Source organism: Sciurus carolinensis, chromosome 11 (assembly GCF_902686445.1).
Source record: "Sciurus carolinensis chromosome 11, mSciCar1.2, whole genome shotgun sequence".
In the NCBI taxonomy this organism is placed as follows: domain Eukaryota; kingdom Metazoa; phylum Chordata; class Mammalia; order Rodentia; family Sciuridae; genus Sciurus; species Sciurus carolinensis.
Genome location: NC_062223.1, coordinates 101,636,072 through 101,660,569, shown reverse-complemented (window position 1 = coordinate 101,660,569; position 24,498 = coordinate 101,636,072). Strand labels below are relative to the sequence as shown.

General features: G+C 34.9%; 1 protein-coding gene across 2 annotated transcripts in view; it reads left to right on the top strand.

Moving 5' to 3' along the window:
• The window catches only part of Pgr (progesterone receptor), a 71,430-nt gene that overhangs the window by 26,525 nt on the left and 20,407 nt on the right, over positions 1-24,498 (top strand). For both annotated transcript variants that reach the window (XM_047517285.1, XM_047517283.1), the window contains exon 3: positions 5,910-6,026. In XM_047517285.1, coding sequence (XP_047373241.1) covers positions 5,910-6,026 — 117 coding nt within the window. The remainder of the gene's footprint in view (positions 1-5,909; positions 6,027-24,498) is intronic.

Here is a 24,498-nt window from a genome sequence, read left to right as displayed (position 1 = left end):
GCTCCTAGAACCAATAAACAAGTTCAGCAAAGTAACAGGATACAAAATCAACATATAAAAATCAGTATATTTTCTGTACACCAATAAAGTACACACAGAGAAAGAAATCAGGAAAACAATCCAACTCACAATCACAAAAAAATCTATGAATAAACCTAACCAAGGAAATGAAAGAATTGTGATGAAAATTACAAAACAGTGAAGAAAGAAATTGAAGAAGATACTAAAAGATGAAAAGACTTTCCATGATCATGGATTAGGAGAATTAAAGTGGCCCTATTTCTGAAAATGTTTTACAGATTCAGTGCAGTTCCCATCAAAATATCAGTGATATTTTCTGTAAAAGTAGAAAAAAATAATAATCCTTAAATTCAGAGGGGAGCACAAAGGACCCAGAACAACCAAAGCAATCCTAAGCAAAGAGCAACAATGGAGGCATCACAATACCTGATTTTGAAATATATTACAGAACCATAAAATAGCACAGTTTGAGGATAAAAACAGACACATTAGACCAATGGATTATAATAGAAGACCCAGAAATAAACCCACACACATACAGAATTCTCCTCAAAGGTGCTGAAAACATACCTTGGAGAAAAGGCAGCCTCTTCCACAAATAGTATTAGGGAAAACTGGATATCCTCATGTAGACTATTGAAACTAGACCTCCATTTCTCACCCTGTATAAAAGTCAATTCAAACAATAATAAAAAAAAAAAAAAGATGAAAAAAAAAATTGATCAAAGACCTTGATGTAAGGTCTGAAACTTTGAAACGACTAGAAGATAACATTGGGAAAATACTAAAAGGTATTGGTACAAACAACCATTTCCTGAATAGGGTGCCAATACCTCAGAAAACAAGAACTGACAAATGTGACTACATCAAACTCAAAAGCATCTACACAGTAAAAGAAACCATCAACAGAATGAAAAGGCATCTTTCAGAATGGGAGAAAATCTTTGCCAGATGTTCATCTGACAAAAAATTAATATTCAGAATATATAAAGAACTTAAAAAGTTCAACAAAAGGGGCAAATAATTTGAAGACACTTCTCAAAAGAAGCACAAATGAACAATAAATGTATGAAAAATTGCTCAATATCTTTAGCCACTGAAGAAATGCAAATCAAAATTACATTGAGATTCCATCTTGCCACAGTGAAAGTGACTATTTTCAAAAACAAACAAGGTTCACACCTGTAATCCCAGTGGCTCAGGAGACTGAGGCAGGAGGATCATGAGTTCAAAGCCAGCCTCAGCAAAAGCCAGGTGCTAAGCAACTCAGTGAGACCCTGTCTCTAAATAAAGTACAAAATGGGCTAGGAATGTGGCTCAGTGGTTGAGTGCCCCTGAGTTCAATCTCTGGTACCCAAAAAAAACAAAGAAAAACAAATTAATAGCAAATGCTGGCAAGAATGTAAGGGAACCTATTGGTGGGAATATAAATTAGCATAAGTACTATGGTAATAAGTTTGGAGATTCCTCAGAAAGTTGAAAATAGAACTACCATCTGATCTAGTTATTCCACCCTTGGGTATTTATCTGAAGAAAATTAAATCAGCATACTTAAGGATACCTGCATACTTGTCTTTATTATGGCACTGTTTACAATAGCCAAAATATGGGACAGCCTAGGTACCCATCAGCAGATGAATGGATAAAAAAAAAAACATGATATGTATACACAAGAGAGTAGCACACAGCCATAATGAAGAATGATGTTATGTCATTTGCAGAAAAATGGATAAAACTGAAGGACCTCATGTTATGACAAATAAGCCAAATATAAGAAGTATCACATGTTTTCTCTCATATGTAGAAACAAACAAACAAACAAAATGCAAGTAGAAATGTATAAGAGGAGAAGAGGGACTATTGGGGAAGAAGAAGGGGTTGGAGAGGAAAAGGGGAGAGAGAGTAGAAGGGAAACTACAAGGGATATGATCAAATCATGATATATCCATGTGTATAAACAGCATAAAATCCATCAATTTGTACTATTAATCTGTGTTAATAATTACACTAAAGAGAGAAAAATCTACAGATTCAGTGCGACCCCACCAAAACAATAATGTAATTCTTCACAGAACTAGAAAAAAAGTTCTAAAATTCATTTGGGAGGAATAAAAGACCCAGAGTAGTCAAAGTCATCCTGAGCAGTAAGAATGATTATGAATGCATCATAATACCTGATCTCAAATTATCCTAGACCTATAGTAATAAAAACAGTATGTAATGGCATAAAAGTAGACATGAAGACCAATGAATAGGATAGAGGTCACAAAGACACATCCACACATAAGTATAGTCATCTGATTTCGAGAAAGGTGCCAAAGACATACATTGGAGGAAATAATAGCCTTTTTAACAAATGATGATAGGAAACTGAATATCCACAAGAATAAAGTTAGATCCCTATCTCACCCTGCACAAAAGTCCAGTCAAAGTAGGTCACAGATCTAAGAATTAGACCAGAAACACTACAATTGCTAGAAGGAAATATAGTGTCAAAACTTCAACATTGGCACAAGTACCAACTTCCTTAATAATACACATCAAGCTCAAGAAATAAAACTAAGAATCAATAAGTGGGATAGCATCAAATTAAAAAGTGTCTTCAAAGCAAAGGAAGCAAATAAGAACATGAAGAGAAAGCCTACAGAATGAGATAAAATCTTCACCAGCTATTCTTTTGACAGGGGATTAACATAAAGAATATACAAAGAACTTGAAAAAAACATCAAGAAAACCAAATAACCTGATCAATAAATGGGCAAATGATTTAAACAGACATTTCTAAAAAGAAGAAATAAAAATGGCCAACAAATATTCCCTTAGCAACTGGGGAAATGCAATCAAAACTATAATGAGATTTCATCTTTTTCCAGTTAGAATGACAATTGTTAAGAATACAAATAACAATAACTACTGGTGAGTATGTGGGAAAAAATATACACTCATACATTGTTATGGAACTGCAAATTGGTACAACCACTTCAGAAAGCAGTATGGAGATTTCTCAAAACCCTAGGAATGACACCACTATATGTCCCAGCTATCTCACTTCTAGGTATTTATCCAAAAGAACTAAAATCAGCATACTATAGCAATACATACCAATGCACACCAATGTTTGTAGCAGCACAATACACAATAGCCAAGTTACGAAACTAGCCTAGGTATCTGACAACTGACAACTGGATAAAGGAAACGTGGTGTATATTCATAATGGAATTTTACTCAGCCATAAAGAATGTAATTATGTCATTCACTAGTTATGGATGGAACTGGAAAACATCATACTAAGTGAAATAAGCCTGACATAGAAAGTAAGAGTTGAACTTTTCTCTCATATGTGGAAGCTAGAAAGAGAAAAATACAATCAATTGAAAAGGAAGGGATCTCACAAAAACAGAAGAGAGACTAATGGAATAGAGAAACGGGATAAAGGGGGAGGGAGGGAACTTGAGGAAGTACTGGGGAACAAAATTAACCAAATGCTTCTATGTATGTCCATGTATGAATATGCCACAATGCAACATATATAGCATCTTATACATAATGTACTAATTAAAATAATAACAATAATAATAGTAATAAAGAGATTAGTAGAGTAGAGCAAGTGGACCAGAGGAAGGAGGAGGGGAGGGAAAGGGAAGGTACTAGGGAATGAGATTGAATTATGTTATGTACATGGCATTACAAACACCACTATTGTGTATAATTATAATGCACCAATAAAAAAAGAAAGAACTGGAACAAGTGATTTTTAAAAATTTACTGTATATGATAATAAGTGAAATACTATAGGTCTCTTTTTATTTTGCATGACTATATTTTGACAAGACATGAAACAATGAGTATAATATGAATACGTTTATCCAACAAATGTTTATCATACACTTATTAGATGTAAGAGATAAAAGATCAAAGGGTAGTTTCTCATCTCACAGAACCCAGAAAAGGCAGGCACACAGCATTTAAAATGGGAATACATCAAACATGTGGTTGGTACCCAGAGAAATGTGTAAGCCTTTCTGAGAGAAGTCAGGTTAGACTAGATGGGAGCTGTTAAGTGGAGACTTGAAAGATGAATAAGGATTTGCAAAGCAGGGAGGACAGCCAGAGAGAGTGAGACAGTTTGGGGTCATACAACGATGTTAGTACAGGTGGAGTGTAAAGAACATAAAAGAGAGTGAGTAATTTAAAAGAAAAGGCACAGTAGTACTCACCCCCTTCTTTTTCCACCCTAAAACAGACAACAGGTATTCCAAGGAGAAAGAGAAAGCATTGTGCTCTGTTACAGAGTTCAGAGAATATTTCTTCAGGTTTTGACAGGGACTGATGATACAAACATTAAAGGCAAGAGCTGGGCAGTCTCTCCTATTTGAGTGAACTCTCCTATTTTTTATCCCGCGCCATGCATCCTGCTTGCAGTGGCTTATAGCTGATAAATACTCCTGAATGCTTATAGCTCCTGGTAGTGAAGGTGTGGGTAGAGAGCAAGGATGCTAGAAAGTGGCATGCTCCAAATAATTTAATAGAGTGACTTATTATGGACTTGTATAGTCACATTGCTATGACTGAGAAGAAATGATGTGCAATTAATAAGGACTAAGCAAGAGGACCTGGGTGTGGATGTGTTCTTCAAAACCAGAATATAAGTTGGGAACTGTTATCTAAAGAAAAGTGGTAGAAATATACAATATGCTGGATTTATAACCCCCAAGCTTAACAATTTACAGATTTCAAGGATAATATCAAAAAACTAATGCATTTGTGTACAAACTTTCTTCACCTGAATATCCAGAATGACTCTGATGCAATGACACATGTGATACAGTGGCCCTTATGTGTCTCTTTCATTCTTGGTGGCTGAGTCCTGACCAAGCATTGTGGTACAGAGGCAGTACCTAGGATCTATACCAAATTGTCTTAGTCAGTTATGGTTGGAATTTCCTGACTACAACATTTCTTTAACAACAACAACAACAAAAAAATTGCATGAAGAAGACTAACCTCTAACTATACCCCTTACATTTTTTTTCTTTTTTTTAATTTAGCTTTTAATTTTTTACAGACTGCATTTTGATTCATTGTACACAAATGGGGTACATCATTTTGTTTCTATGGTTGTACACAACCATACCATTCGTGTAATCATACATGTACATAGGGTAATGATGTCTGTCTCATTCCACCATTTTTCATACCCTCCTCCCTCTCATTTCCTTCTGCACATTCTAAAGTTCCCCCATTATTCTCTCATTCCCCACCCCCAACTCCCATCATATATCATTCTCCACTTATCAGGGAAAACATTCAACCTTTGGTTTTTTGGGCTTGGCTTATTTCACTTAGCATGCTATTCTCCAATTCCATTTGCTTACATGGGGTCTACTTTATAGTTCCAATGGACCAACTCTTAGTCTTAAGGCTGATCAGAACCTATAATGGACTGAGCTTCCAGGTTTCCTGCAGTCATTCCAGTCTGTTATAGGCAGCCCTGATGATAGGAACTGTGCCAGCCTCTCAAGTAAGTGACTTCATGTCAGTACTCTCAATTATCAGAAATTTTCCTTCCCACCTACACTTCAAATGTTGGACTGCTAAATTTTTTATCTCTCAATTGCATTCTACTTGGTAACTATAATATCCTCATTTATATTTAAATATGTGTTTGAACTTATTTACTGCTTCTCATCACCTCATTTAGGCCCCTGAAGGAACACGTAGAGTGTTGAGCAGGTTTGAGTGCCACCGACACTCAGTGATGCCAAGCAAGAGACTGACTGAGTGTCGTGTCTTGCCATTGTGCATCGATCCTCTGTTTCAGTCATTTTTGCACAGAATTTCCAGTGGTCTTAGATATTGCAAATAATTTTCACTTTTTCATTTTTTAGGACAGCATAACTATTTATGTGCTGGAAGAAATGACTGCATTGTTGATAAAATCCGCAGAAAAAACTGCCCAGCGTGTCGCCTTAGAAAGTGCTGCCAGGCTGGCATGGTCCTTGGAGGTAAAGTTGATGTTTTCCTTAATGATATATTATATTTGTGCTTTAACATTTTGGGTCAGAAAATTCTAATTTTCTTATTCACCTTTATTCTTGCTTTTTTTTTTTTTTCTGCCTTGATTATGGTGACTCTTCACACTTGAGTATCTGAATGAAGCAATAATTCTGACCCTTTAGTTCTATAGATTTTCAGCATATTGAGATCTGTTATGACAAGTAAGAAAACTTCAGTGGAATAAATCTGACATAACTTTCCTGCATACATATATGAATATACCATAGTGAATCTCACAATCTGGACATCCAAAAGACTGGGGTCCTAATAAGAATAAGATGTATCCTATGCTTGTATAATTACATCAAAATGGATTCTACTATCATGTATAACTAAAAAGAATCAATAAAATAAAATAACAAACAGGAAACTCCATTCATGATTCCCTTTCCCATATTTTTGTTATTATAGATCCTCTAAAACTTTCAATACTATGGTAGACATTGAAAAATTAAAATGAGATTTTAACGTGGGGTTTGAATGAAAATAAAGAAGATTGAAAGCACCAGTAGATGTCGTGGGAAGGGCACTGACCTGTCATATATCATATGGGCTGAAGTCTAGCTCTGCTACTCCCTGATTGTATGACCTTGACTAAGTCACCAATCCTTTCTGGGTATTAGTCTCTTTGTCTGTAAAATGGTAGTAAGGATATTCCTTCCAGCTCAAAAATTGATTCTTTAAATTGGTCAGGTGCCTTGTTTTCCAGGTCCTAAATGTGACAAATTAATTAAATCAAATTTACTAACACTGGGATAAGAATTTATTTGAAGGAGACTTACATTAGTGATTCTCTTTCCCATATTTCTGTTATTATTAGAACCTCTAAACTTTTCAATAGTACAGCAGACATTGATAATCTAAAGTCAGAGTTTAACAAATAGTTTGAATGGAAATAAAAGACTAAGGGATGTCAAAAAAGACAGGGTTATAGAAGACAGCATATTACTCTTTTTTTTTTTTTTTTTTTTACTTAGCCACATCTACAAAACATCTGGGAATCATAGGTTTTATATGTTGATATAATGTTTCAAAAACAGTGAAATGTACATTGTTGAAACTAAAAATGTTTCTTCAGCACACTATCTAAAAGCAGCAATTGTTCTATCAATGTTATGTGTCTCTTCCTTTGGGAAATGTTAAAATTAGACCAGATTTGTCAAGTTTAAAACCTACTCAAATGTTACCTCCACCATCCCTAAAGATTTGCCAACCTGCTTGGATAAAATTAATCACCCGGGCACTTTATAGCAATTCACTTAATTAGATCATTCATGGTATTTTGTAATTTCTTGATTAGAAATTTGTTTTCCTTAAGTTAATGTCAGTGTCTATGTCTCAAAATATGTCTACAACAACATCTGGCTTAGGGATGGGCTCAGTAAATACTTACTAAATAAATTCACCCACTCTTTTAGAAGATTACAATTTTTTGAGTCCTACTCCTCAATTTTCTTCTTTTTATATGTCAGCATTACCCTCAGGAGTGTTTAGTAACTCCTACATTTTATAAATTAGAACTCTCTCACAAATCATACATCTAGTTACTGTTAGAAGCAGAAAAAGACCTGGAGGTACTTTGACCTCTGGCACAGTCAGTTTTTCTGCAGCATGCTTGTCTTAGAAAATGGAAGAATCTCTAATGTTGGACTAGATTCCATTAGAATCTTTAATCTTGAATGATATGCTGAATGGATTTAAAAACCTCTTCAAATTTGTTATAGAATAGAAATGGTATAGTTTAGGATAGAATCCTTAGGATATTCCTGGGGATCCGTTATATAAATCACAAAATTCCACATTGTCCCAGCATGGTAGGGCTGTATTCTGCCATCCAAGTTTCTGTAATCTTTCATTGTCTTCCTATCCAGACTCCTTGCTCCTTTAGTTTGCTATTCCAGGGTTTCCCAAACCACAGTCTACCACTTTCACTGTTGTTACTCTGTATTATCATTCATTTGATTTTCAGTTCTTCCTTCCTCTCTCCTTTTACTGCCTCCCTCCTTCTTTCCCAGTAACTGTATATTAAGCCCTTACTAATTACCAGATAATAATCTAGTTATAAGTTTTGGGAGTTCAGGAGCAAATAAAATAAAGCAAACCCTTACTTTCACAGAATTTATACAAAATAGGTCATCAGACAGGTCAAATGATGATATGTTCTGTGAAAAATATTAAGCAGGGTGTATCTACAGGGACTATCAGAGAGAAGACTCATTCCTGAGTCTTTTACTCTGATTAACATTTTCATTTCACATAGCCATTCCCTAAGCACTAATGTTGCTGAAATCATGGGTTTGATGTGGTAGCTATAATTTTCCTTGAACACATTTAATAAATTCACAATTATTTAAATATATATTTAATGTAGTACCTCAAAATAGCTCATGTACCACAAATGGTATGTGTTCCACTATAGGAAAGAATATATTTCACCAACATATTTTGTGTTGTGCACACTGCTTAGTACTGCCATTGCTGCCCTGGAGCACAACACAATCTCATCTTTAATAATATAACTATAGAACAGAAATTAAGTGACCACAGAGAAGCATCATATATTGCTATCCCAAGTCAGGAAAGGAAAAAATAAATTTGGAGAGTAGTGACAAAAGTTTGAGAGAGTGGACTCTTCAAGTGAGAATAGATGCTTTATAAGTGAAAAAGGAAAAGGTTTAGAATGAAATAGTGTGTGTCTGGAAAAGCATGATATTGTACATTCCAGCAACGATTTTTCTAGAAAATAAATCATTTAGTGGTAATAGAAAGATATGTAGCTTGAAAGTTGGCTTGGGCCAGCTGGAATCTGGAGTTTAAACTCTGTTCTGTAGGCAGGGGAGCCAGAAAATCATCTTTGAACTATGTGCTAATAAATCCCAAATTTCCAAATGCAGCCCTTGGGGCCTTTGATTCTCTAGGAGCCACTCTCTTTCTAAACCCTTCTCCCACTAATGCTTGGCCAATCCTGCCTGTGGTCACCAGCTTTCACCTGACTTTACATGAGTTTTCCTCTTGCCTGTCCAGTTCTCTTCACTCCTCATGAACTCTGACCTGCCCTTCATACTAACTTCCAGTGTGACATTCATATTAATGCTCCCATCTTTCTAATCACTGCAGGACCAGGGGTTTTGTGGGGGATCCAATCTAATACAAGGTTTCTCATATCCCGGGAGTCTGAAGATCCTTGAGCCAGTGTGGATGGAGCTTTCCTGATTGTTATTTCAGCATTCCTAATCCTAAAATAGACAATTGAAGATGATGAGAGATGCAGCCACCACTCCGTCTGTCCCATACTACATAAGAGAACGCACTCTCTTCCTGCTGTTCTATACACTTCATCGTAGTCTTTACCTCATTGTTTTTTAACTGTTTATCTGCTAGTATCTGATTCAGAGATTTTTTAATCTAATATTGAATTATTTTCAAGCAGAATTTTCACATGCTTTTAGCACCAAAGCACTTAAGAAATTCTGAGTACATACTGGTTATTTGAGTACAGTTCTCTGAATTCTTGAACATAAAGTTCATCTGTAGTGATTCTCAGGACACAAAAAGTGTTTAAGGGAAAGAAAGGGGGACATGGTCAAATGTATTGTTTTTCTTTTTGTGGAATAAAGATAGCCTTTTGAGGCAGACTTGTATTCTATTATGCATTTATTTTAATGTTCTTGCTGTTATAATGGAAAGGTGACAAAACCAGCTGAAAGGAAAGTGCTGAGGCACCCAGCCACAGAGAAACTAGGGTGTGTTCAGAGGACACACTTGCATTCCAGCCAGCTACAGGGAAGATGCTCCAAAAGACAGGGGGTATCAAAGAGAAGATTGCTTCAGAAAAGACCCAGAACTTGGATTCAAGGGGAGGATTCCATCCCGGAAGTGCAGACCAAAGTAGCATCACAGCAGAATCAGCAGCAAGATCAGCAGCACAAAGCTGTGGTAGTGGTCATTAATTTATTTATATTTTTTTCTGTTTCAGGGCAGAATTGGTACCATGATAGGGCCAAACTTAATCCTGAGGTAAATGGTCCCAACCAAAGAGATTAGAGTGAGAATTAGGCAAAAATGTGGGTGGAGACTTATCATAGTCTCTAATTTGTTTTATTTCTGTCACTTTCTCATGTTTCTCTGTTTCCATTCTGTGTCCCAGTTCTCCAGAAGTCGTAGGGATTTTTCTCCCTTTGTATAACCTATTTCAATATACTTTACCTCTGGTGACCATAAAATTTGTTGTTCAAAACAGGACACTTCTGAAAGTGAAAGGAAGCATATTAATAATCAAACTGGGACAACAATGTAAAGGGGGACTTTTCCTGGCTGTCATGGGCAACCCCCCCATTCTCTGGACTGAAAAATATGCAAAATGGCCACAACAAATATATAAATCCTGGAGATATGGATGAAATAGTAAATGTTTAGTTATAGAATATCTATTACTTCTGTTAAAAATAATTTTTAAAATAAATACAAAAATGTGCTGATTTAGATGCCCACATTTCATGAATAATTTTATTTAAACTAATTTCTAGCATCTTTTTTAAAATATATTTTTAGTTGTTGATGAACCTTTATTTTATGCATTTCTTTATATGTGGTGCTGAGAATCGACCTAGTGTCTCACACATTTGAGGCAAGCACTCTACTACTGAGCCACAACCTCTGCCCAGCTTCAAGTGTCTTTGATAGTAGGGTCTTGGCTTCATTAGAGCCACTTTTTTAAGTCAGCTAATCATATTCAAGAATTTATCATTGTTCAATCAAAAATGTTTTTATACAGCATTTTTTTGAATTCATGTATACAACAGTAATTAGAAATTCATCACAAACCAAAATGCCCATTTGTATGTATATAGAACAGTTTCACTATATGTCCTTCGAGAGTTTTGTACATGTGGGATTCCTCATAATTTAACAACTTGCTCTATTATTTAATTATGGAATATATCAAACTTACTATCTTTAAAAGTTTATTTTGAAATCACCCATATATTCACCAGTTTATAATATCTGATCATTTCATATTGCCTTCATTTTTGTTTTATAAGGAATGAGATGTTATAGACAATTTGAAACTTCTAGTATATCCTTCCTTTAATCTATGAAATTCATTCCTTCCTCATGGGTAACAACTCTGCTGAATTATTGTTCAACATCTTATACTTGTAATTCATGTGCATGAATCTTTAAATATTGTAGGATACTTGGAATAAAGGCTGTCATTCTGTACATTACTTCTCCAACTTTTGTTTTTTACTCAAAGTTGTGTTTTTGAGATTTACTCATATTTATACATGTAGCTAAGGTTTCATTTTAATTTCTTTGTGGTATTTCATTTTATAAACTCACCACTGTGCTTTTTTCTATTCTTGCATTAATGAATATTTATTTATATTTTTCCATAATTATGAAGTGTGCTGCAGTAAACAGTCTTGTCCTTGTATCTTTGTACATATTTTTGGTAGGATCTCTGGACTCTCTACCTAGAAGGAGTATTTCTGGTCCATTAAGATACTGTGTATCCTCAATTACTAGTTTCTCTGCCCCTGAACCATTAACACACTATCTTAAGTGCTATAGTTCCATACATGTTGATACCTGATGGAATAACTATCCCTAAATTATACTTTTGAAAAAAATCATTGGTGCTTCTTGTCCATCTGAATTGTCCTCTTAAAGTGATATTTAAAGGTTTATTTGCAATGATTTCCAATACTTAAATCCCTGCATAAGTTCTTACCCCAGGAATAATTAAATACCTCTTAAATTTCCTTGCCACTCTTTTTCCATCAGATAATCTTTCCAACAACATCCCACGCTAGTACTAATTGGAGTTGTTTCAGTTTAATTTGTCTTCCCCAAACAACATAACACCATTCAAAATAATTGAGAATTTCATAATATGAGATGACTTGTAAGGACTAACATATGATGCAATATCTATTTTTGAAGGATAATTCTGGGATTAAAAATAAAACCTATTTTATTTCAGGTTTATACAATAGATTCATTCAAATCTAGTGGTGTCCTGAGGTCACCATCACTAACTGAGACATATAGCGGTGGTTACTGATTTCATAAGTGGATCTGCCCAGAGGCTTGTTAGAAAGAAGTGAATGGTACACTCTGATAGGTCACAGTTCTAGTGTTGTTTTGCCAGAGTCAGTGGCAAGAGTCTGGGGATTAAAAATCCAGCCCTTGTAAACGAGGAAGGTAGCCAGTTCATAGGATTGGATTCAAAATGCTAGGACCATATTAAATGTCTGGAGTAAAGTGGAGCATACTTGTGGTCTGTTGAAAATAAGAGCCCTCCTTTGAGTGATAATCTTCATTGCTTATGGTTGAATTATTCCATAAATAAGAACAGAATATCATGAAAGTAATAATTGCCTGCTTACTACTAAAAATGGAGCCCACGTCCCCTTCCTTACCTTCTTCCCTTCCCTCATTCATTTATGTTTGATCCTCCTCCTTAAGGTTTCTCATTTATGATATATAGCCTCTTTAAATACATAAAAGCTGAGAAACTAAGATTTAATAAAATCCTATGGTGGAATATCAACGTTCAAAAATATGGCTTTGACATGTCATGACATAGATTTTGTTAATGGGCAGTTTGTTCCTATCTGCTTCAGTGGCTGTGTTCTTGTAAGAATTATGTTTAAGCTGTTTGGTCTTTTAGTTGCATATGATTCTTATTTTTAATGAATCACTTCCCTTACAGGTCACAGTGAACTTCTGCATTTAGTTCATTGCTGTGCAGTACTGAGTAGAAAGATAGCTAGTTATACCCTTAGTGAGGGTAATATATCTTCTAATTTAGGTGTCCTTCTAACTTCTTTCCATGAGAAAACATTTTTGCTTACTGACTCACAGGTTTTTCTGAAATAAACAGAGTTCTGTATTTTGCATTTGTGGTAAGAATGCTAAACTATTACAAAGATAGCGCTTTCAAAAATAAGTAGCTTTCTATATAATGGGATGATTAAATGAATAGTTTTGTTTGTTGGACTCTTTTTTTAAAGCTAGAGACTGTTTTATGGGTTTTGGTAGTGGATAAATTTTTAAAAGTTGTGTTGAGAGCCAGTCTCTCTCCTCCTCATCCCACCTCCTCGTCCTTTACCTAGATTCACCCCCAGCTTCTCTTGGCAAAGAGAATAACTTCCTGGCCTATAAAGTATGACTTCTGTAGTAAAATTTTTTTTAAATCTGTTTTGTTTTGGTTTTCTCCTTCTACATTTGACAGCCAACAAAGTTTTGATTCTTTTTTTCTGAAGAATTCCAAAATTTAAAAATTTGGGACACAACAATACTGTTTCTGGAAGGACGGAGACCTGTTCTGTGCCTTTACTATAAAAACTGAAGCCATGTGTACTGTCTTTAAGGCAAGGATTGCTGTGGGAGATGGCTGCCACTTACCTCCTTAGACATCATAGTCTTCCTCTTATGAACCTTTCCTTTTCTACCCAAATCTTAGCGTCCTAACTGGCACCTTTCATAGATGATACTGCTGACTGATCCCCAGTTCCCTGCACGGAAGCCTGCAGCCACATGGTGTTTTCTGATCAGAGTGTTCACCCTGAACACCATCTTACACACCTACAGAGAATGATCCTTAGAGAACTCATTCTTACTAGTTTGCTTAAGTTTTTTTTTGTTTGTTTGTTTGTTTGTTTATAGGGAACTACTTTTATGGCTGCCAACTAGAACTGTTCAGTAGATCTGCCAGTATTAACTGTTTTCTGTAAAATAGCTCAATATAAAATACAGACTGAGAGGTTCAGATATCTCCTCCATTCTAGTCTGACTTTATTTGAATGACTGAAACACAGACATACACATATAGTTTTTGGCACAGATCTTACTTTGTATTTTCTATGATTGGCATCTATTCTTTCTTTGAAGTACATATGCAGGTGCACTCTGTCTTGATCGACACAATGGAGGTGAAGCTTCAGAAAGGGAAAGCAAGACATGTCAGTGCAATAGGGATTGTTAGAGCCTTGTCCAAAAGGACCACTCCCAGCACTGCACAGTGGTCATCAAGCTTTTATTAATCTGAAGTAATAGCATGTATCTAGACACTCTTCCATAAGTCTATGCAGGTACTTTTGAGATGATTGTCTGCAAATTCATCCAAACTACAGTCGTGTTTATTATGACCCTTGTAATGTCAAGGGATTTACACCAGTCTTTAATTACCTGCTGGTCTTTGTCCTTTCTTCTCTCATCCATTTCTCAGAAAACTTTGGTTTCCATCAAACTTATATTTTAATATCCAATATAATACTCTTCCTTTTCTTCCACACAACAAATTGTGTATTATCATTTGAGCATCTTGTGTCATCCAATTAATGTAAAATATTTTGCCAGAAAAAAAGACAAATAGCAAAAGAGGGGACAGCAAAATAAACAGCACTAATTTCAGAACAATATTCAGAAATAGTGGGGGCTGGGGAGATAGCTCAGTCAGTAGAGTGCTTGCTTTGTAAGCACAAGGCCCTGGGTTCGATCCCGAGCACCCCCCCCAAAAAAAAAAAAAAACAGAATTAGCTATTATGATTTTTTATTGTCATTTGAATACATTTGAATAGTAGGAGGATCCCAGCATTCTTCAAATATTCCTTTCCTCCTTGTTGCCTCTCCCTACTTCTAGAATACTTACATGATAAATATTGGACTAGCCCATTCTATCTTATATATCTCTTAACCCTTTTGACTATTACTCATATTATTATCTGCTAGTGTTTGTATGATTTAGTCAGTCCTATATTCCAGATTACAATTTTTCCTTGCACTATGTCCTTTAATAATTCTTTAGTGATAGTATTTGTTTTAATATTAGTCATTCCACTTGTTTCTTTTAGAGTAGCTTTTCCATCCTTATCTTCTCAATTCTTAAATAATTATAGACATACTTGTAAATCATAATTCTGAAGTCACAAAACTCAGTATCTAGTTGTGCCATTGTTACATGCTGGTAGCCACATATATTTTTCTAAATATAAATAAATAAATAAAGTAAAAGAATTTTGATTACTCAGTGTATTCTCAATTACGATGATGTAAATACTCCATTTGACTTTCATTGGTTACCAGTAGTTTAACAATCAACTTTTAAAATTCTGCATCTTTAACACGTTCTCACAAGTCAGTATGAGCCAAATCCAACACACCTTTTATTGTTTCTGCTATTTCTCATTCATTGAAACTTTTGTCATTTTGGTGCATTAGCTTATATTTGGTAGAGTTTTTTGTTTTTTTTTTTTAACTCTTGTGTGGCCTTTAGTGAGATGCTGTCTCCAGAAACAATTTGACATCTCATTTTTCTAGCTACCTTAGCTATTTTACAGTGAAAGACCACCTTTTATATTTAATTTTTGCTTTTACTGCAAGTGAATCACTGCAAGCTACACAGCTGGGTAAAAGGGAACTGTGATTAAGAATGATCAGAAGAGGCTTTCCCCACACACCAAGCCAGGGCTGGAACAGATATGCTGACTTTCCATGTTTGTTTGTCAGTGGATAGAGAAGTTATTTATTTTTGACCCATTACTGACTTTGAAGAGTTTAGATATGCATTTTAAAATGCTGATTATTTTCTATCACCATTTTTATTTTAGGTACTCTGGAAAGGAGATTTATAAGTTACCTAATTGTCAGTAGAAGAAGCTTATCTAGAATTTCATTTTGACTTTAACCAAATACATTAACTCTACCCTTAAAAGTTTAAATTTTATCAGTAAGTTAGAAGAGGATTTTCAGAACATCCCTGTAAGAAATGACATAGCACAGCACTATAATAAAGAATAAGGGTTCAGAGTCAGAAAATCTGGGGATTAATTTCAGATTCCATGCTGAGTAGCTGTGGGATTTCAAACACACATCTTAACCTTCCATCTGTGTTCTTTTTCCTGTTAAGACATATATTGAGAGTTATTGTGAAGGTGATTGAAATGATATATCCAAAATGTATAACATAGTGCTTGGTATACAGAAATGCTTAAAAATGGCAACTTCAAATATCTTTTATATTCTGAAGTAGTTTGTCAAACATCATCACTGGCCAAACAATGTTTTAATTTTAACACAAAGCACATTCTTGTGTCCTCACAAAGTTTTTAATTATTGGTAGGAACATTAAAAAATCAATGCAGACATCTTGGAGTTGAAATTATACAATATCATGGTTGTTAGAGGTATTTAATTAAAATAGTAGCTGCTAGATATTGTTATTGCATATGTTCTTAAACTATATTTTCCTGTAGAAGCATAATTGGAAACAATGTGCCCATCTTCACAAGTTAGAAAACAATACTTCTGAAGGTATGAACGTATTTATCAGTTGAATTTTTTTCTGTAAAGGAGAGCATCTTATGTGATATGATTTAGAAGTGCTTTAATAAACTGTTTTAGACAGAGTCCGTGACTCCAGGAGCGTGCTGAAGTTACAAACAATATTTGACCTACTGAAAACAAATCAACCAACAAAGATTGGGAGAATTTGTGTTGCTTAGGATGGAACAGAGGGAGATAGGAGAAGTGAGGTAAGGAAGAGAGGTGACAGTGAGTACACAACACTTCCTTGACCTACCAAATCTCCATCAGTTTTACTAAAGCATAGAAAACGCGTGATATCGGTATTCCCCACTCCTCCTAGATCTGTCACTGTCTTTGGGCACCTAAGACAACTGAATGGAAACCTGAGATTCTCCCCTCCCTTTGGTTTCTTTTGGTTGATGACCTGCTTCTTCTAGTTGAATGAGTTCCTTAATCTTTGGAGTTCAGTTAACTAATCCTTGAAGTTGGGGATTTAGTTCTACCTTGATCTACTAATTTTTCTTGAAACAGGGTAAACCATTTTTTATCTGAAAATTTAAGTCTTCATATGCATTTGACATGTAACGAGAGTCTAGCATAATAAGTCCTTTTCATTTTTTACAATTCTTCTTCCAACTTACATATGTTTTCATCTGATTTTTGCTTTTATATTCTTTTTATTATTTCTAAACTTTTTTACTTAAGTATATTTGCTACCTATTACACATTTAAATCTGGCCTATTCTCTCTTCATCTGATATTTAACTTAGTGATTGTTAGTTGTTTTTCCTTGGCTTCTTTTCCTGATTCATCAAGCTCTATTTTGTTTATTCCCTTATTACTTGAGCTACAAGATATGAGATCTCAGGCATTTATTTGGTTGAATGTGGAAGAAAAGGAAACAGTGTTTGGGGATATAAAAGTAACTGTCATGGAAAGGTTTGAATCACTTTGTAGGCATATGCAAATTTCAAATATTATGTGAAGTATGCTGAAGTTCCTGCCCTTGATTGTGTCTTTTACTGAGGGGAAATTCCCTTTAGATTTCTTCCCAGTCTTCAGGGAATAGAAGTTCTGTGGCAGGAGGCCAGGTTATTGTGCAGCTCTTGTGGAACAGGATTTTTCTTACTAATTTATGCAACAAAAATCACTGTGTGAGTTGTGGTTTTATAATCAAGGAACTTATGCTTTAATTGAGGATAGGGTTAGTAACAAAATAAACACAAAATAACAACATAAAATATTGTTGCTTAATAGAGCACTTGATGAGTTCCTAGTTGGTGTCAATATGAATGGAATAAGGGAAAGAATAGGAGAATTCATCATACAAGATTATGGTGGGCTAAATAGGGCTTGATAAAGAATTTGAAGTTCATTCTAAGTATGATGGAAGTCACAAAGTATAGAGCAAGGACTGACATAGTCTGATTTAGGTTTTTAAAGGCTCCCTGTGTAAAGAATAGGTCACATAAAGTGAAAGCAGGGAATCCAGCCAGCACATTTGTGATTGTTCAACTGAGATACTGGTGTCCTGGATTATGGTGGAAGCAGGGAAAGTGGGGAGAAGGGCATTCTTTGACTTTGGTTGTGTTTTCATAGTATACTTCAGGATATGCTGGTGAAGTGGACATGAGATAGGAGAATAAGTAAAGTATTGATGAATGACTCTAGAGTTTTGGTCCACAGCAGACGCACAGATGGAGTTGCAAAACCAAGCTGCAATTTTGGAATCATTCTGCTTTAAATATCTAAACTTCTGCTCTAAATATTTTGTGTCTCAGGGGTTTATTAGACATACAGGCGGAGATGCTAAGTAGACAGTTGGGTAGTTGAGTTTAGAATTCTCAGAAATAAAAGGGGCTAGAGTTGTGCATTTGGTAATCTGCATGTCTATGTAATATTAAAGACACAGGACAAAAATCAAACACCTAGGAAGAGAAAATAGATATCTAAAAGAAGACTGATGACTGAGCTCTGTGCACTCCAATATTGGTAAGTCAAGAAGATGACTTGATCCAGGCAGAAAGACTGAAGGAATAGTGACAAGGGTGAGCTATGTGAAAGCCAAGTGAATAGTGTACAAGAAGGAAATGACCAACAGTGGTATTATAAACAGGTTGAATAAGACAAGGACTGAGAATTGACCGTTGGTGGGTTTTTTGTTGTTGTTTGTTTGTTTGTTTTTTTTTACATGAGAAAATCATCAGTGATGTTGCTTAGAATAGTTGGTTGGAATAGGGTGAAGAAAATCTTGATTGGAGCAAGCAGAATTGGAGGAGAGGCTGCATATCTCTCAAGATGGACTCTTGGAGGATACAGATGAGAAAGTTTTAAAGAAAAGTCCTAGGGAAGATGAAAAGGGATAAGAGAGTGCCGAAATGAGAGTTCAGCAGTTCAGAACAGAGTAGTTCCCGTATAGTAAGAGAAGAGGCAGAGTACAAGGTCACCCACACTAGAGAATGACTACAAAGAAAGTTTTCACCAGTTGGAGCTTCTCTTTCCCTAAGCTTCCAAAGATCAATTCCTTTACTTGTATTCCTCAAAACTTCATCCACCCAGTTGAAACCATTCTGTCCACTGACTTTCTTATCAGTTCATCCCTTTTCTTTAGCATCTGAGCTCAACTCTTCCCTCCTTCCAGCAAAACTATGGAAACTTCCATGCACATCATCACCTGGTGATAGGTTAGATACAGAGTACAAGGGGATTACCGGCTCCACACACACATTCTCTGCTTAGGTTATCCAAAATACCAGATGCTATTATTTTTCAGGAGTACAATATTATATTAATACAAAGTCATTTGAAATGCTTACCAAATTCTGAGGGTTTTTTTTGTCATTTTCAATTTTCTCAATCAACAAATGAAAAATTTATAACTATATGAAGTTCTACAGATACATTTATTTCATTATTCAACAGTGGTTCTGAAGTATTAAGGTTAACAATCACTTCTTTGAAAGAGTATTAAATCAATAAAAATGTCACATTTCTGTCTACCTTCACTTTTTAGTACTCTTGCTGTGACTTTATTATCAGAAGCTTTTAAGTGAGGTTAAAATACAACTTCGATAATTCAATATATTTGAATTGGAAGGCCAGAATGGTAGCAGTTTGTAAAGTTTCAGATTTTCGCTGGTGAATAGAACAGACTGGCTCCTGATGTGCAGCTTGCTTGTGGGGGAGGCTGCAGTCAGTGAAGGGAGCAACACAGCAACAGAGGATAGGGATGGGGAGGCACTCAGAGTGGGACATCAGAAGGCGCACTACCACACCCTCCCGTCCACTTAGCACACGTGCTGAGGTACTGTAAGACACTGCAGATGACATGCAAAGATGACAAAGAAGCACTACCTTTAATGAACGTCATGCAGAGGGCAAGGAAACTTTAACCCTTTCTTCTCAATATTGTTATTCCTGGGATCTGATTTGTGCCGTAACTGTGTATGTGGTTTCTTAAATGATATCTCCAACTTGAACCTCTTTTGAGCTCCAGACCTTAAAATTACCTGCTATCACAGAAATATAGGAAAACAATCATTTCTATATTTCACTGTAATGTACAGTTTAAAAGTTAGATCAGCACAGATGCACATGTGACTTTGTGGTTCATATTTCAAATGATATCGAAGATAATGGTTCATAACTAAATGTTATTAAATACACAGCTAACCAAATGAATTACAGTTTCATTTACATTGCTAAGAGAAAAGTTTGTGACCAGTTGCTAGATAATAGAAATAAAAAGGTTCAGATTATAGGCTTGATCTCAAATGCAGGCCGCCTCACAGAAAGAAAACATCCTAAGTAATGCTTTCCAAGCTGTTAGTTAATTTTATGAGATAGTAGGAGGTTTTAATCAAGTAAAAAGGTAAGATATACTTGAGAAAAACTACATATTAATATTATTATCTTAGCAACTTGTAATTCATATAATGTATTAAAGGCTCTAAGATGCACTGAGGGGAAGACATCTCTTTAATACTCACAATCCCACTGTGCTCATACATAGTCACAGATGCCCTTGTGTGTTTGGATTGGGGGAAAGGAAAATATATGATTAGGGACACCTATTACCAGAAAAGTGAGAACTAAACAAAGCTATAATTTCCCTTTTTTCCTTACTTATTTCCAATCAAGTTGCAAAAGTACCTACCATTTGTGTCTACGTATGCCAAGCACTCTACCATGTAACTTTATGCATCATTCTCCCTAGGCAAACTGTGATATTGCAAGGTAAATATTAAATTAACTGAATAAATAAATATTAATATTAACTGAAAATATTAATATTAACTGAAATAAATAAATATTAATAAATAAACATTTATATTTATTTTTAATTAATTAATTAAATTTATTTATATTTAAATTTATTTATTTATATTTATATAAATATATAATTTATTTATAACATTTATTTATAAAAATAAATATTTTATTTATTTAATAATAAATAAATATTAATAGTAACTGAAAATTAATGAGTAAATTGGTAGGTAGGCAAGTAAAATAATCTATACTAGATAACAAGTTTTTATATGACAGGATCCATACCCAGATATGGCCAACCCAAAGTTCCTTATTTTTTTTTTCAATATGCTATATTTTCATTAGCTATAGATGGAGGCAAGATTTACTCCATCTTCTACAAGTATTTTTGGAAAAACAAACTGATATTCATGGTAGGAGATAGATTATAGATGTGGCAAGATTGTAACAATTTAATACTTTAGGAAAATGTGTCTTAATATTACTATACATTTTTTAAAAAGTCCTTAAACATGATTCTCCTGGTGTGCAAAGTTCTCCTTTGATGTGCACTGATTGATTAGCTCCCAAGGAATCATTAGTCTGTAGACTTCAAGAAATAAGGGGGATTGAAAGGGGGAACAGTGGGATCTAATAAACCCCAACTTTGAAGTTAGCCAATCTTTCTCTGACCATACTATTTAATAGTGCCCTGTTTCCTCAAGTCACTTTCCATTATAGTACATATATTTTATTCATAACATGTACCATTGTTTAGCACTAGCTCATTCTTTCATCAAGGGCCCTCTCCATCTTCTGTACCTTACCACCAGAATATAAATATCACAAAAGGAGACACTCTGTGGTTCACTGCTGTGGTCTCAAACTTTAGTCAGTGCCTGGCACAGGAAGTCAATAAATGTTGAAGAAGCCCTCGATTAATAGCTCTTCTCTGTAATCTATTATCATTATGAACTTGGCCAGTTACTTTTCCTCTATAAGCCTATTCATCTTTAAAATGCTAATCTTTATTTCAAAGACTTGATCAATTAGATAAGATAGCTAAGTGACTAATTCAATGTTCTCTTTTTAAAATTTTTAATTTTTTTTTAAATTAGAGCATTATAGTTACACATAGTAGTGGGTTAATTTGACAAAATCATACATGCATGGAATCTTATTTACTCCATGTCAGTCCCCATTCCCCACCCTCCCATCCTCCCCCCGTTCTCCTTCCTAATACTCTACTAATCTTCCTTTCATTCATTATTTATTTTTGATTGGTGCTTTATACAAATACATACAGATGAAATTCCTAGTGCTATATTTATATATCACATAGCATGATTTTGTTAGATTTATTCTGCATTTCCTTTCCCTTTCCATCCCTCCTCCCTCCCTCTTGATCTCTTCTTCTACTCCATTGATCTTCCCTATATCTTTATGATATCTGACCCCCCCCCCATTTTCCCCTTATTTTTTTCTAGCTTCTGCATATGAGAAAAAACATTTGGTGTTTGGTTCTCTGAGTCTGTATTATTTCACTTAGCATGATGTTCTCCAGTTCCATCCATTTACTGGCAAATGCCATGATTTCATTCTTCTTTATGACTGAGTGAAACTCCTTTGTGTATATATACCACATTTTCTTGATCCATTCAACTATTGATGGGCATCTGGCCTAGTTCCATAACTTGCCTATTGTGAATTGTGCTGCTATGAACATTGAAGTAGTAATATCACTATGATTTTAGTTCTTTTGGATAAATATCAAGGAGTGGGATAGCTGGGTCAAATGGTAGTTCCATTCCTAGTATTTTGAGGAATCTCCATATTGCTTTCCAGAGTGGTTGTACTAATTCGCTATCCCACTAACAATATCTGAATGCACCTTTTCCTCCACATTCTTGCCAGCATTGTTATCATTTGTATTCTAGATAATTGCCATTCTGACTGGAGTTAGTTCACTTTTTGACTTTGCTTTTATTGTGTATTTCCTTATTTTCCCTAGTGCTTATGAAAAGGTTGAATCAGAAGCAGAACTGTGAATATTTTCACATTAATTCAAATGCATGTTAGTAAATTCTCTGGGGATTTTAATTTTAGAAGCACTTTCTAAAGTTTAATCAGTGTGTAAAGCATTTGCTTTGGGTTTTCAAAGAGACTCCAGCATTTCATAATGTAATAAAATTCTGAGGAAGAGAAGACCCTAAGGGTGTGAAAAGGAGAAAGGAAGTTAAATAAATCTGACTAAGAAAAAAAGCAATGGAAGAAGCAGGCTAGTTATCTCCAGAGCACCTCCTGGGGTGCTGCACCATTCTATTCCTGGGACTGGGAATTAGCTTTACAAGGATATACTTTAGCTGCATGCTTCAACTGTGTTAAGAATCACAATAAAATATTTTTTAAATAATGTTTTTAAAATAGCTATAAGATGGCAATGATAATAGGAGAACTGGAAGGGGTGGGTATGAGTCCCTTAATTTTAGACTATTTTCTATTTGCTTTTTAAGTATAAGGTTTATTACACTTCAGATTTTCAATTTGAATTACTATACCAATAAGCTATAAAATGACCTGGTTTAGATAACTGAAGGAAATTTTGATTTTGTAATTCAATCTGTATGGTCTTCAAGAAGATATAAAGACTTTTTTTATAAATATGAAAGCAGTACGTCTTAAATATAAGTACTAAATTTGATTTTTCTTTAGAATCCAACTTTCTGACTGAAATTCCATTTTAAAATTTTGCTGTTTGACTTAGGATATTAAATATTAGGCATTTCATTATTATAAATAAAGCACAGACTATAAAGAAAAATCAAATTAGAGGAAAAACAGTGTTTGATTTCAGGGAGAGTTTGTTATGTTTTCGGTTAATCATTATTTTGGGATTGGAACCAATGTTAAAAATTATTGAATTCAAATTTTGTACTCTTTTCTACAATCTCTTGCCTAAATCTCTCTGCCAGAATCTCACCAAATAAGGATGCAGTTCTTGGCTGAAACATCAGTGAGATAGTGTTAGGGATTAGGAAGGGTTGGGGTTTAGGGGCCACATAATCTGAGCTCTACTATTCTAACATTGTGTAAGATCTCTTCTCTACTCTTCCTTTTCCCAATCTACAAATGGAGTTAATAATTCTCACTTTGCAAGACTGTTATAAGGCTAAAAAGATACATGTATACAATTCCTAGCATATAGTAGTAGATGCTCCCTCCACATCTTGAATGATTCATTCCTTCCCCAGGAAACCCATTTGAACTCTGTTTACAGTTCTAAATTCTTTTTGCATATTGGTCCTGACAATCCTGTTACCTACTAGTTCTAGCTCAACTCTTCAGAGCTTTATAAAACAAGTAGAATCCTTTTTCTTTGTGACAATACCTAAACTCAAAAATCACAAAGACATGTTTACATAGAACAGCAAGTAACTTACTTAACTGGGCAGATTGACAAGAATTAAACAAACTAACCACTGGGCCTATGGTGGTAGGAAGTGGGCAGACTGGAGTGCCCATACCTCATCTACAAGCAGCAGATGAAACAGCTTTAATGGATTACTGCCACTTAACTAATTCAAGGATGTTTTTATAACTCTGGCCAGTATTGTATGAGCCAAACAAAACATGTCTGTGAGCCACACCAGGTCTAGATCCTTGTAAGCAGTCAGCAAGTCGCACAGTTGCTTCATACTGGTAAGCAGCGCATGCTTGGCACAGAGCAGGTGGGGTTGAACCGCATATGTCTTCAGATCTTCATGACTTTCCCTAATTCACCCCAAGATGTCTGTAAAGTAGTAGCAGCCTGGGTCAGCATCCTGGTGTCCTTCAATCTGTCCTAATGATATAAAT